At 47.1% G+C, this 15553-nt stretch overlaps 1 protein-coding gene across 11 annotated transcripts in view; it reads left to right on the top strand.

Annotated features, from left to right (window-relative positions):
- Positions 1–15553, top strand: part of CFAP57 (cilia and flagella associated protein 57) — a 154079-nt gene that overhangs the window by 58738 nt on the left and 79788 nt on the right. For 10 of the 11 annotated variants that reach the window (XR_012160518.1, XM_073358041.1, XM_073358043.1 and 7 more), the window contains 2 exons: positions 7952–8164; positions 14701–14874. Coding sequence is in view for 10 of the 11 variants with exons in the window: in XM_073358041.1 (XP_073214142.1) it covers positions 7952–8164; positions 14701–14874 (387 nt within the window). In the remaining variant the exon portion in view is untranslated. The remainder of the gene's footprint in view (positions 1–7951; positions 8165–14700; positions 14875–15553) is intronic. The other variant, XM_073358038.1, reaches the window with a different exon arrangement.

The raw sequence follows: 15553 nt of genomic DNA, 5'->3' as shown, positions 1-15553 counted from the left end.
TGGAGCAGACAGACATAACACTCCATGGCCTGAAGAACTCAAGGGCCACCCTCAGGTCACTGTGCCTTTACGCTCTGTTGGTTTCCTGTAAGCACTTCAGGCCCCAACAGCTGCCACGTTTCTCGGCTCCACCTATGAGACAGGAGTCCTATAAAAGGAAAGGGAGAGGTTACAAGTGGCATCAACTGCTCCCCTCCACCTCAACCTCCCAGCTGGGGTTACATAGGTACTCCAGTGGGCCCAAGCAGCCCTTTTGAAGGTGCACCCAAGGGGCCTAGAGCAGTTCTCACTTCAGATCCTGCCTCCCCTTTATTTTTGGGCCATTTGTCCCACTTCAGCTCAGTGTGGTCCTGCATAATATCAGATCATTAGGTGTTCAGAACAGTGACAATCGTCTATACCTTTCAGTTTTCATCCACCCCTCCCTCCCACCCCAATCTCTGTCCCTCTGCATGGACCCTTATCATGAGCAACTCGTCGCCCAGGAGGTGCAGTTCCTCTTACAGAGGGGGGCGGTGGAGGAGGTTCCTCAAAATTTGAGGGGGAAGGGGGTTTACTCCCAATATTTCCTAATCCTAAAGGCCAAAAGGGGCCTTCGGCCCATTCTGGACCTGGGTCGCCGCAACAGATATTTCAAGAAATTGAGGTTCCTTGTAGTCTCCCTGGCTTTCATCATTCCCTTCCTGGATCCAGGGCACTCGTATTCTTCCTTCGACTTAAAGGATGCCTACTTTCACATTTCTATCATCTGTGGCCACAGAAGATTTCTCAGATTCATTGTAAACCAATGCCACTACCAATTCACTGCTCTCCCATTCAACCTGTCTGCAGTCGCCTGGGTTTTCACAAAGTTCATGGCAGTAGTAGCGGCCTTCCTCAGATGGCGAGGTGTTCAGGTCTACCCATTCCTTGACAACTGGCTGATCAAGGGGCAGTTAGAAGCTCACGTATGGAATAGCATTAGCATGGTCCAAGCCACCTTCCGGTTGCTGAGCCTGTTGATGAATGAGCAGAAGTCAACTCTTGTCCCAGTTCAGAGAATAGAATTTATTGGGGGCACTGCTCGAGTCGACCCAGGCCAGAGCCTTCCTTCCGGAGACCTGATTTCAGACTGTCGGATCTAGTATCCAAAGTCATGATCCACCCAATTACGACAGCCCAAGTTTGCCTCAAGCTACTGGGGCACATGGCTGCATGCATTTATGTGGTTTGGCATGGAAGGCTGCATCTCAGGCCTCTCCAGATGTGGCTAGCATGAGTGTGTTCCATGAACAGACACCACTTGGATTCAGTGCTCACCATTCCACCCCTGGTCCACACTTCCCTGGACTGGTGGAAGGACCCAAGGTTGGTAATGATGGGGGTACCCTTTGTGGCTCCACAGCCATCATTGTCTCTAGTTTCGGACGATCAGACCTGGGTTGGGGAGCCCACCTCAATAGCTTATGGTCCAAGTGTTACCTGCACAATCTAGGGCACCACAACTTTACCCTACCGTGGGCTTGTGGTTAGATGTTTGGCTGCATGTGTGTGTTCTTCCTATGTGCTGTTCCAGCTCTGTGCAGATAATTGGCACAGCAGACCTCGAGCGAACTGCCCAATGACTACAAGATTCATTAGGGTACGAAGGCCAGGTTTATTGTCTATTAAGCATGGTTCTAGTATCCCGCCGACTCTATCGTACCACTAATACATGTATGCCCATAACAATGGACCAGCTCAGTGAAAGATGAGACTCTGTTCTTCCCTAGGCTAGATAAAGACACTCCCTCTGAGATACATCTTTATACCCTGATACAAACAAGTTACATACTGCTCCTCTAACATAGTTAGTTACTGCCCCCTGACATGGCTAGTAATCACCCATCACCTTCATAGAATCATAGAATATCAGGGTTGGAAGGGACCTCAGGAAGTCATCTAGTCCAACCCCCTGCTCAAAGCAGGACCAATCCCCAACTAAATCATTTGTCAAGCCTGGCCTTAAAAACCTCTAAGGAAGGAGATTCCACCACTTCCCTAGGTAACCCATTCAAGTGCTTCGCCACCCTTCTAGTATCCAACCTAAACCTCCCCCACTGCAACTTGAGACCATAACTCCTTGTTCTGTCATCTGGTACCACTGAGAATAGTCTAGATCCATCCTCTTTGGAACCCCCTTTCAGGTAGTTGAAAGTAGCTATCAAATCCCCCCTCATTCTTCTCTTCTGCAGACTAAATAATCCCAGTTCCCTCAGCCTCTCCTCATAAGTCATGTCCTCCAGCCCCCTAATAATTTTTGTTGCCCTCCGCTGGGCTCTTTCCAATTTTTCTACATCCTTCTTGTATTGTAGGGCCCAAAACCAGACAGTACTCCAGATGAGGCCTCACCAATGCCGAATAGAGGGGAATGATCACATCCCTCGATCTGCTGGCAATGCTCCTACTTATACAGCCCAAAATGCGGTTAGCCTTCTTGGTAACAAGGGCACACTGTTGACTCATATCTAGCTTCTCATCCACTGTAACCCTTAGGTCTTTTTCTGCAGAACTGCTGCCTAGCCACACAGTCCCTAGTCTGTAGCAGTGCATGGGATTCTTCCGTCCTAAGTGCAGGACTCTGCACTTGTCCTTGTTGAACCTCATCAGATTTCTTTTGGCCCAATCCTCCAATTTGTCTAGGTCACTCTGGACCCCATCCCTACCCTTCGCATATCTACCTCTCCCCCAAGTTTAGTGTCATCTGCGAATTTGCTGAGGATGCAATTCATCCCATCATCCAGACCATTAATAAAGATGTTGAACAAAACCAGCCCCAGGACCAACCCCTGGGGCACTCCGCTTGATGCCAGCTGCCAACTAAGCATCGAGCCATTGATCACTGCCTGTTGAGCCCGACAATCTAGCCAGCTTTCTGTCCACCTTATAGTCCATTCGTCCAAGCCATACTTCTTTAACTTGCTGGGAAGAATACCGTGGGAGACTGTATCAAAAGCTTTGCTAAAGTCAAGATATATCACATCCACCGTTTTCCCCATATCCACAGAGCCACTTATCTCATCATAGAAGGCAATCAGGTTTGTCAGGCATGACTTGCCCTTGGTGAATCCATGTTGACCATTCCTGATCACCTTCCTCTCCTCCAAGTGCTTCAAAATGGATTCCTTGAGGACCTGCTCCATGATTTTGCTGGGGACTGAAGTGAGGCTGACTGGTCTGTAGTTCCCCGGATTCTCTTTCTTCCCTTTTTTAAAATGAGCACTATATTTGTGTTTTTCCAATCGTCAGGGACCTCCCCTGGTCGCCACAAATTTTCAAAGATAATGGCCAATGGCTCTGCAATCACATCAGCCAACTCCCTCAACACCCTTGGATGCATTAGATCTGGACCCATGGGCTTGTGCATGTCCAGCTTTTCTAAATAGTCTTTAACCTGTTCTTTCACCACTGAGGGCTGCTCACCTCCTCCCCATACTGTGTTGCCCAGTGCAGCAGTCTGAGCTTGTCTGTGAAGACTGAGGCAAAAAAAATCATTGAGTATTTCAGCTTTTTCCACATCATCTGTCACTAGGTTGCCTCCCCCATTCAGTAAGTAGTTATGTTGTAGTTATATTCCTGGAAAATGCTACTGTGAGTGAAACGATGTTAAGCGAATCGAATTTCCCCGTAAGAAGTAATGTAAATATGGGGGGGGTTAGGAAACAATTTAATATGGTATACAATGATGCAATGATGATTGATTGTGAAGCTTGTTTGGGGTGGATGGAAAAGGGTGGGATATTTCCCAGGGAATGCCTTACTGCTAAATGAACTAGCACTCAGCTGAGCCCTCAAGTATTAACATGTTGTTAATGCAGCCTCATGCTCTACAAGGCAGCACAAATTGTGGGAGGAGACAAGACACACCATGGCAGAGAGAGACAGAGACACACATGCTGTGTGTGTGTGAGAGAGAGAGAGAGATGCGTTTTTCCCCTTTAAGTGCACTGACCCCACTCTAAGTACACTGCATCCAATGAAGTGAACTGTAGCTCACGCAAGCTTATGCCCAAATAAATTGGTTAGTCTAAGGTGCCACAAGTCCTCCTTGTCTTTTTGCGAATACAGACTAACACGGCTGCTACTCTGAAACCTTTCCTTTTTGCCTTTTTAAGTAGATCAGGAAGTTGAGACAGCAGCTGCTACCAGCAAGCTTTGTGTCCCACCCTGCTCTGTGGAATGGGGTAAAGGAGCCGGGGGGGGGGGACATGACACCCTGACATCAGCATCCTGACCCCCGCACAGCAAGCAGGAGGCTCCCGAGAGCAGCTGCAAGGCAGAGGGCAGGAGCAGCAGAGGGCAGTGTGGGAGGGGACACCTGAACTGCCCAGCAATTGATAGCCTGCTAGGTGGCTGCTGCCCAGTTAACCTAGGGGAGTTGAGAGGGGGGGGCTGCCAGCCCATCCTGGTTCCAAGCCCCCACCAGGGAGCTCCAACTGGCTGCTCTTTCTGCAAGCAGTGGACAAAGCAGTCGGCTGCCAAACAAGGTTCTAAGGGAGCATTGCACAACTTTAAAGAATCATGTTCTCTAATAAATTCATCAGCAACGTAACAATGTTAACCGGGACGACTTAAGTGAGGAGTTACTGCATAGCGAAACAAACTGAAGTATTTCAAATTAAAAACAGACAAAAGCAATCAATGGTCTCTTTTCAACCAAAACTGCTGGTAAGTGGCTTTGCCGGACAGAGTGTTTTCTTGCAAATTTCTCTTTGCACATCTTAAGATTTGTCTGTCTGTCTGGTCGCTGTTGGTGCTATTAGGGCAGAAATGCTTCTTAACAATCCAATATTATATGGTTTTGATGCCGTTTAGATGGAACATGACTCCCTGCTTCTTAATTCATTGCTTCTGCTCTCCTATTATGGCTGCTTCTTCTTACTGCAGGAAGACCTTGGCCTATAGAACTCTCCCTGCACATAAACATCAGAGAACTCAGTGTTGTCTGCTTAGCCTGCTAAGTGTTCCTTTCCCTGATCTCTGGCAAGGTGATGCAAGTCCTGACAGACAATACCGTGGGTATGTTCTATATCAACAAGCAGGGAAGAGCTTGATCCTCTACGCTGTGTCAGGAGGCCATCCGTCTATGGTATTTCTGCGTTAAGCACTCCATACACCTTGAGGCTTCACATCTTCCCAGAGCGGATCACCTCAGCAGGTCCTTTTCCTCTCACCACAAGTGGTCCCTTCACCAGAAATCATCAGGTTCATCTTCCAAACCTGGGGATCTCCCCAGGTGGACCTGTTCGTGACCAAGCAGAACAGAAAGTCCCATCAGTTTTTCTTACTGTGAGGGCACAGCCTGGGCTCTCTCTCCTATGCCTTCCTGCTCCCATGGACAGGGCTGCTGCTGTACGCTTTTCCCCTAGTCCCTCTGGTTCACAACGTCCTTCTGAAAATCAAGCAGGACAAGGTGAGAGTTATTCTCATAGCCCCAGCGTGGCCACGTCAACACCAGTTTGGTAAGCTGCTGGATCTATCAATAGCAATTCCACTCCTGCTTCTGCTCTGTCTGGACCTGATCTCAGAAGACTATGGCGGTTACTTCACCCAAACCTTGCCTCCCTTCACATAACTGTGGATGTTAGATGGCTGAACCTGGAGGAGCAGGCCTGTTAGGAGCAAGTTCTCCAGATTTTGATAGGTAGTAGAAAGCCGTCCACTAGGGCTACCTACCTTGCCAAATGGAAACGCTTCTCAATTTGGGCATGACATAGAGGTCTCTCTCCGATCCGATCTTCTCTTCAGGTTGTCTTGGACTACTTAAGAACATAAGAATCGCCATACTGGGTCAGACCAAAGGTCCATCTAGCCCAGTATACTGTCTTCCGACAGTGGCCAATGCCAGGTGCCCCAGAGGGAATGAATAGAATAGGTAATCATCAAGTGATCTATCCTCTGTTGCCTATTCCCAGCTTCTGGCAAATGGAGGCTAGGGACACCATCCCTGCCCATCCTGGCTAATAGCCATTACTTCCTCCATCTAAAGCAGCAAGGTCTGGCCCTTGCGTCCATCAAGGTGCACTTGGCAGTAATCTTGGCCTTCCACCCACTGGTGAATGGCAGGTCAATGTTCTCTCACAAGATGGTGGTCTGGTTTCTCAAGGTACTGGAGAAACTCTATCCTCAGGGCCTCCTTCCATGTGACTTAAATCTGGGTCTGTCAAGGTTCATGCGCCGTCCCTTTGAACCCCTAGCATTGCGCCCTCTAATTCTCCTCTCTTGGAAAGTTGTATTCCTGGTGATGATCACCTCAGCCAGAAGGGTTTCTGAAATCAGGGCCCTTATGTCAGAACCACTGTACACAGTGTTCTTCAAGGACAAGATCCAGCTGCACCCCACCCAGCTTTCCTGCCAAAGATGGTTTCAAAATTCCATAGCAACCAGGCTATTTTCCTGACAGTCTTCTTCCCAAAGCCTCACATAAACTCTGAGGAGCAGCAGCTTCACTCATTGGACATTAGGCATGCCCGCACCTTCTGTATTAAAAGGACTAAACCCTTTCACAAATTCACATATCTCTTTGTAGCAGAAAAGATGAAATGGCATCAGTATCATCCCAGAGGATCTTGTCCTGGATAACCGCCTCTGGCCATCCTAACTGCTCACTCCACAAAAGCTAAGGTCTCTTCAGGGGCATTCCTTGCACAAGTCCCAATCCAGAACAACTGCAGGGCAGCAACTTGGTCATCGGTGCATACCTTTGCATCCCACTACACCATCATCCCACAGGCCGGAGACGACGCCAGGTTCAGAAGAGCAGTGTTAGAATCAGCATGTCCATGAACTCTGATTCCACCTCCTGAGGTACTACTTGTGAGTCACCTAATATGGAATGGACATGACCAAGCACTCGAGAAAAAAAAATGGTTACTGACCATAATTATTGTTCTTTGAGATGTGTTGCTCATGTCCATTCCACGACCCACCCTCCTGCCCCTCTGTCAGAGTGGACCAACAAGAAGGAACTGAGAAGGTGCATAGCCGGTGACACCCCTTATACCACAACCTGAGCACGCTGCACCAGAGGGTGCTAAAGCCAGCCCAATGGATATCACTGAGAGAAACATCTCCAGCAACAGTGCCCACAGCACGCACACACCTAATGCGGCATGGACATGAGCAAGAACAACAGTTAAGTCAGTAACCCTTTTTTATATTATTTATTCTAATATTTCTGTAGTTCATTGCTGTAGTGCAAATATGTTCTGTATTATCTTCTGTAATATCTGCTGTAGTGCAAATATCTTGCTTCTCACTAGGTAGGAGCTCAGTCACTGGTAGCCAACTTGTATAATGAAAAGGAGTACTTGTGGCACCTTAGAGACTAACCAGTTTATTTGAGCATGAGCTCAATAGCTCACGAAAGCTCATGCTCAAATAAATTGGTTAGTCTCTAAGGTGCCACAAGTACTCCTTTTCTTTTTGCGAATACAGACTAACACGGCTGTTACTCTGAAACCTGTCAACTTGTATAATGTATCTGAATAGTCTCAGGTTGTTCTGAAGGGTAACAGTTGGTAATGGTAGTGGAGTAACAGGTGAAAGAACCTGGAGATATGTTACAGAACTCCCCTTATGCTCACTAATATGATTAGCATTTTAACATTTTCTATCAGAGTGATTAATTCTATAAGTAATTCTTATACATTTTCTAAAGCAAAAATCAAAAACAAAAGAAAAAAATAATAAAGCAAAAAAAACACAAAGAAAAAAGGACAAATTTAATTGCAAAATATTTGGTTGTTTAAAAAGATCAAAAGCTATATTAGAAGCATGGCTGTGCCATATAAAACAGGGATTACTATAAACAGAACCATGTCTAGAAGGGGTTCACCAGATAAAATGGTCAGATTTAACAAGACAAGCTCCCTTCCAGGGCTCATAGAGTCACCAAGTGTGGGTCTGATTGGTGTGTTTCCACTCTTACCAGGTGCGCTCAGTCATATGGAGTGCAGATGACAATAAGTTGATTTCCTGTGGCACAGATGGTGCAGTGTATGAGTGGAGCTTGTTGACGGGTAAGAGGGAGTCAGAGTGTGTGCTCAAGTCCTGCAGCTACAGCGGTGTTGCCATCTCTCCTGATGCCAAAATCATCTTTGCTGTTGGATCTGACCAAACGCTCAAGGAAATTTCGGATTCTTCGGTGAGCCAGCTAACATACATACCTGTGACTTCGCTAGGTCCTGACAGGCAGCTTAAAGGATGGTTATTACCCAGGGAAAGCACCGGTGCTTTCCTCTCCCTACCTCCCATTTTCCAGTTTAAGCAATTAGGAAGGAACCTTGTCTTTGTATGCATCCACTGACACCTCCTACCACCTGAAATGTTATGTTGTTATTTATCTATGTTCTTATACTGTGCCCTTCACCATGATACCTGAGCATTTGTTGCTATTTCATTTCAATTTATGTTACTTCCAGCAATTTTTCAATGCATATGACAAATTAACTTTGAGCTACATTTATCAAAAGCTTTACTAAAATTCAAATATATCTCATCTATTGCAGTTTCCATTGTCCACAGCTTTTCTTTACAGAAGCAGTTAAATGTGTGTAACAAGTGTTTAAAATTTTCAAAAGCACCAAAGTCTCATCTTGAAAAGTTACTTAGACACTTTTGAAAATTGTACAAAGATCTATTTATAAACCCTATGTGACACTATGTCCCATATTCTTCCTAGATATATTGTGTGGCAAATTGCCAGCACTACTTTGATGGGTCTCGCGCTTTCTCTTCTTGGGGAGGGTTCGTTTCTCGCCCCTGAACTGGGGTATTAACTGCCCCACTAGTGTCCTAGAGGAGGGGAGTGGAGAGGGAGGGACCCAGGCCCGCCCTCTACTCTGGGTCCCAGCCCAGGGGCCCTAGGGATAGCAGTAAACCGCTTGAACTAGCGGTTTCTTCCCCTGGGCTACTTCCTTCTTCTGCCTTTCAGCTTGTGGGGCTTCCTGCCCTTCCTCTGCACAAACCAGGTGTCCCTTTACCTAGGGTCTTGGTCTTCTTAGCCCACCGCAGCACTTCTCCAAACTGCTCTCTACTCCAACACCAATCCACTCTGCTTCAACTCCTTCCCTTCTCTGATTGAAGCAGAGGGGTTTTATCAGGTGACTGACTAGTACGTTTCAGTGGCCCCGTGCCAGTCTTTCCAGTGGGCCCACTATGTCCATTGCTATCCTCAAAAGGGACTTCAATAATAGGCAAAGGTACTAATGGGGCCCACAAGTGAGGTTGGGGGCTATGCAACTGGCATTCAGGGCAGGAGGCACAATAGCGCTGGACCTCTGCATGTATTCCTGGCCAATAAAACCTTCTTAGGACTCTATCCAGTGTCTTGTCTACTCCTAGATGTCCCCCAAATAGATGACTGTGAGCTAACTCTAGAACTGCCCTTGTGTGTTTCCGTGGGACTAAGAGTTGCTCTACTTCTTCCCCTCGTATTTGCGCTATCCTGTACAACAGATCATGTTTGAGCACATAATATGGCCTTGGGCCTTTGGTCTTTCCTTCCACAGGTACGCCATTTACTTCCACTACCTCCTCCCTCACATTCGCATATAGCAGGTCATTGGCTTGGTCCTGCCCAAAATTCTCACGTGCGGTACCAATCTGACCTAGTTCCAGGGGGTCTGTTTCTACTCCGCCCCCTAGGTTGCTCCTACTTGGGCTAGGAACCGCCTCCAAGTCCTCACTGGCCTGAATTATCTCCTGGCCTCCTGAGCGGGTTCGCCTACCAACAAGGGAGGTTTTCTGGTTCTCTGCTAGAATCCTGGTCCCTAATCTTTTATCTATCCTCCTTTCCCATCTAGACTTTCAGGGTTTTCCGGGGGATGAGAATAACTCTGGGGCAAAGTCGGCAAACATTGGGGTGAGGCTATCTGTAGGTGCCTCCGTCTTAGCCTGGGGGTTGCTACCCTCCCCGGGCTCTATTTGGGGGAGTAAGCTCTCAAACCCGGGGAAGTCCCTACCAATTAAGACAGGGTAGGGGAGCCTGGGGACCACCCTTGCAGTCACCCTGGTAGTATTCCCCTGGATCTCAATCCATACCGAGATTGCGGGGTAGAAATTTCCGGTGCTATGAACGCACCTTACCCCTGTGGTTTTGGCCCAGGTTAGTTGGTCTTGCCCCACCAACTTCCCCGAGACCAGCGTGACAGCATTCCCGAAATCTACTAATGCTATGGTTTTGATTCCATTCATTTTTACTGATCCTGTATACCCATGCAAGGTCATTGCGACCCCTACCACGCCAATTAGGCCACGTTGATCCCCATGCCAGCTGTCTTTCCACAAGGGAGACCAACTCATCATAGGTGGAGGGGTCATTCTGGCCAACCCAAGCCCGGAGGCCTGGTGGTATCCCCCTCATACACCAGTCCAGTACCAGGAGCTCCATCATCTTCTCAGAGCTGAGGGCCTCAGGGCTCAGCCATTTCCGGGTCAGGTGGATCAGGTCAAACAATTGTGATTGGGGTGTCTTATCCTCTGTATACTGCCACGCATGGAACCTCTGGGCTCGCAATGCTGTTGTTACTCCATCTCTGGCCAGGATCTCTGCCTTCAGCTGTAGGTAATCTGCTGCAGTCTCCAGGGCCATATCATAGTAGACCTTCTGGGCCTCCCCACACAGGAACGGGGCAAGGATACCAGACCACTGATCTTGGGGCCAGGCCTCCCACAGGGCTGCTCTTTCAAAAGCCAGGAGGTATGCCTCCACATCATCCTCCCGTGTCATTTTCCGTAGGCAGTGGCTGTCCCATATGGTCCGGGTCCCATCATAGTTGCGGTTCAGCTCCATAAGGGCCTTCATCTGGTTCATCAGCTCTTGCAGCAGAGCTCGGTCCTGGGCAGCCTGACTCATCAATAGACTATTAGTCTCCTGCTGCATCCGAGTCGCCTCCTGTTGGGCAGTTGCTTGGACCAGAGTAGCCTCCTGCTGGGCTGCGGTGTTTTGTATTAGGGCCTTGACCACGTCATCCATTTTAGGGATGGGAGGGTTTTGGCTAATCCTGGTTTAAGTGTCCAGCTCAGAGATCCCACTTCTAATACCACGTGTGGCAAATTGCCAGCACTACTTTGATGGGTCTCACGCTTTCTCTTCTTGGGGAGGGTTCAGGGCACCATTTCTCACCCCTGAACTGGGGTATTAACTGCCCTACTAGTGTTCTAGAGGAGGGGAGTGGAGAGGGAGGGACCCAGGCTCACCCTCTACTCCAGGTCCCAGCCCAGGGGCCCTAGGGATAGTGGTAAACCACTTGAACTAGCGGTTCCTTCCCCTGGGCTACTTCCCTCTCCTGCCCTTCAGCTTGTGGGGCTTCCTGCCCTCTCTCTGCACAAACCAGGTGTCCCTTACCTAGGGTTTTGGTCTTCTTAGCCCACCCAGCACTTCTCCAAACTCTCCTCTGCTTCCCCCCAAACGGCTCTCTACTCCAACATCAATCCACTCTGCTTCAACTCCTCCAAACTGCTCTCTACTCCAACACCAATCCACTCTGCTTCAACTCCTTCCCTTCTCTGACTGGAACAGGGGGGTTTTATCAAGTGACTGGCTTCAGGTGCTCTAATTGACTTCAGGTGCTTTAATTAATCTATAGGGAATAAGGCTCCCTTCTAACACTCTCCTGCTGCCCTCCAGTCATGCTGTATCACAATTGTTATGATATGATTATGGCATAACTATTTTGTATTTTATGCAAGATAGGTTATGTGGGATATCATTTGAAAGGTCATGATTTTCTGAATATGGCTGAATATGATTATCCTATTTGTATGCATGTATCATGTTGGTATCTGATGTTAGGAATATTGTCTATGCATCTATTACAAATGTGTTTACACCTGGGGAACGCCCAGTAGGCAGAATGCAATCAATCTAGATAGCTGGCTGGGAAGGGCCATTAGGGAGAACAATAGGTTTTAGAAGAAGCTAATCTCCTGCTGGGGAGCCTTCTTGAGGATGCTACAAACAGCCTCCAAATTATGGCTGCTGTGACCCTAGAGGGACATGTGACCAAGTCACCTGGTACTGAACTCCATCTTGGAATACCAGTGTTTTTTCCACTGAAAGGTGTGAGAACTAAGCCTGGAGACAAAGGGTTCCTGCCATATGCAAAAGCTATTTAAGGCAGGGGAGTGACATCATCGTAGTTCTTCACTGACTCCTTGCCCAAGGAGAATCCTGAAAACACCTGAGGAAGAAGGACTGAACTGGGGGAAGGGCTGAACCCAGGCTAGAGGGATTTCTAGCCTGTGAAAGGAATACCTGGGGTTTTAAGCTGCAAGCAAGTGCAGTTTGCCCTTTAAGAAGCTCTGCAACCGGCCTAAATCATCATTAGGGTCCTACCACATTCACAGTCCATTTTGATCAATTTCACGATCATAGGATTTTTTAAATTGCAAATTTCATTTTTTCAGTTATTTAAATCTGAAATTTCATGGTGTTGTAATTGTAGGGGTCCTGACCCAAAAAGGAGTTGTGGGGGGTCCCGAGGTTATTGACGGGGGGGTTACGGTACTGCTACCCTTATTTCTGCACTGCTGCTAGCAGCGGTGCTGCCTTCAGAGCTAGGCAGCTGGAAAGTGGTGGCTGCTGGCTGGGAGCCCAGCTCTGAAGGCAGAGCCGCCTCCAGCAGCAGCACAGAAGTAAGGGTGGCATGGTATGGTATTGCCACCCGTACTTCCGCACAGCTGCCTGCAGAGCTGGGCCCTCAGTCAGCAGCCGCCACTCTCTCTCCAGCCAAGCAGCTCTGAAGGCAGCAATGCAGAAATAAAGGTGGCATGATATGGTATTGTGACAGGTTGGATTACAGAAACCCCCTAGGTGTTAATACATACTCTGGGTTAATTAATAAGTAAAAAGTGATTTTATTAAGCACAACAAGTAGGATTTAAGTGGTTCCAAGTAATAACAGACAGAACAAAGTGAATTATCAAGCAAAATAAAATAAAATACACAAGTCCATGCTTAATACAGTAAGAAAACTAAATACAGATGAAACCTCACTTTCAGAGATGTTCCAATAAGCTTCTTTCACAGACTGAACGCCCTCCTAGACTGGGCACAACCCTTTCGCCTAGTACAGCCCTTGTTCCAGCTCAGGCGGTAGCGAGGGGATTTCTCATGACTGCAGCCCCCTTTTCTGTTCTACCCCCTTATATGTCTTTTGCACAAGACGGGAATCCTTTGTCCTTCTCTGGGTTCCCACCCCTCCTTCGAAATGGAAAAGCACCAGGTTAAAGATGAATTCCAGTTCAGGTGCCATGATCACATGTCACTGTAAGACTTCATTACCCACATGCCAGCACGCAGGTATACAGGAGGACTTACAAGTAAACAGAGCCATCTACAGTCAGTTGTCCTGGTTAATGGGAGCCATCAAGATTCCAATCCACCATTAATGGCCCACACTTTGCATAATTACAATAGACCCTCAGAGTTATATTTTCCACTTCTAGTTGCAGATAAAAGAATGGTACATACATACAAATAGGATGACCACACTCAGTAGATTATAAGCTTTATAATGATACCTTACAAGAGACCTTTTGCATGAAGCATATTCCAGTTACATTATATTCACACTTATTAGCATATTTTCATAAAATCATATAGAGTGCAACATCACAGGTATTACCACCCTTACTTCTGCGCTGTTGCCTGTAGAGCTGGGCCCTCAGTCAGCAGCTGCCACTCTCTGGCCGCCCAGCTCTGAAGGCAGCAGTGCAGAAGTAAGGGTGGCAATACCACAGCCCCCCTAAAATAACCTTGCGACCCCCCCCATAACTCTTTTGGGTCTGGACCCCCAATTTGAGAAACGCTGGTCTCCCCCATGAAATCTGTTTAATATAGGGTAAAAGCACACAAAAGACCAGATTTCACGGGGGAAGACCAGATTTCTCGGTCCGTGACACATTCTTCATGGCCTTGAATTCGGTAGGGCCCTAATCATCATTTAAGGTAAGAATTTGCTACTCATGTCCAATCTCTTTAGTATATTAAGCTTAGATTGCGTTTGTGTTTATTTGTTAAGTAATCTGCTTTGATCTGTTTGCTATCCCTTATAATCAATTAAAATCTATCTTTTGTAGTTAATAAACTTGTTTTTGTTTTGTCTAAAACCAGTGTGTGGAAATCATACTTGGGGCAGAAAACTGTTGCATATCTCTCTCCACACTGAGGGAGAGGGCAGATTTTATGAGCTTACGCTTTACACTTCTCTGTGCAGTGCAAGACAGTTTAATTTTGGTTTACCCTCCGGAGGGGTTGTGTGCCTGGGAAGCTGGTAAGTGCCCTATCTATATAGCCTTCCCATGCAGGGGCTGGTCAGAAAGCCTGTCTGCGTGTTATTACAGCTGGATGTGTCCCTACCTGTGTGCTCGTGAAAGTGTGAGACTGGGAGTGTGTCTGCAGCTTGTCACAGCATTACAGCATGAGTGGGAGCCAAGGCTGGTGGGTCGAGGGGCTCAGTGGTACCCCATTTCCAGGCAATACCCGGGGGGAACTCGTCACACCCTAATGCTAATTGTTGCTCATGGTTCGGTTCCTCTAGGCAGTTTTTTCTTACTATTTTTGTCATTATTTTCTGTAAGTGGAATGGAGTGTCAGCTGCTCTTACACTATGTTACTTAGGCAGTATTATAGAGCTTATTCTATGCTGGGTTTTTTTGTTTTTTGTTTTTTTTTAGATCCTGTGTGAAGTACCTACTTTTGATGTTACTTACACTGCAATAGTCGTGTCTCATTCTGGGCGCATGGTGTTCACAGGCACTTCAATGGGGACCATCCGATCTATGAAGTACCCACTGCCTGTGCACAAAGAGTTCAATGAGTATCAGGCCCACGCTGGCCCTGTTACCAAGGTAAGGAGTTTATTTTTTCTTTTCCAGCCAACAAAAATCTGAGTCATTTGGACTCCCCTGCTCTTTGTTTATCTGTTTTCTTCAACTCTATAGATCTGCTAGTGTTAAGGCTACATTTGTATGTGGAAAATGTGAGGAGAATTTGTATTAATTTTTATGAATGTTAAATCTCCTTGGTTTTGTTGGTTAAGGTATTGTTGGCTGAAAGGTAGATAAGGGTTAAATCCTGCAGCCCCTCACTAGAGAAACACATAAACCAGTTTGGACTAGAAACAGGATCAGAAGAAAGAACTTTGAAATATTGAACAAGGGACCTTTGGAAGGACTAAAAGGTAGCCCATGAGCTGAGAGGGAAGATTCACTGACTGGGAAGATAAGACTGACTGGCAGGCACCAGGCAGCAGTTGCCTGGGGCATTCTCTCTGACCCAGCACAATGCTTTGGGTATACCTGGCCTAAGCAGAACCTAATTAAACTGGCATGTAAAGGCAAAGTTTAGATAAGACAAAATATGTGCAGGCTTTTGTTATTTCTAATCCACTTGTCTCTGCTTGCGATGCTCCTTTGACTAAATTAATCATACTCTATTTTGAACAAGCTGTTTTCTGGCATTGCTTTTACCAGTTTGGCAAGGGGGCCTCACCCTGTCCAAAGCTGGAGAAATTTCAGATTCTTTTTG

Source organism: Lepidochelys kempii, chromosome 8 (assembly GCF_965140265.1).
Source record: "Lepidochelys kempii isolate rLepKem1 chromosome 8, rLepKem1.hap2, whole genome shotgun sequence".
NCBI lineage: Eukaryota > Metazoa > Chordata > Testudines > Cheloniidae > Lepidochelys > Lepidochelys kempii.
Note: the sequence above shows the minus strand (reverse complement) of the source record. Positions and strands in the feature narration are given on the sequence as shown.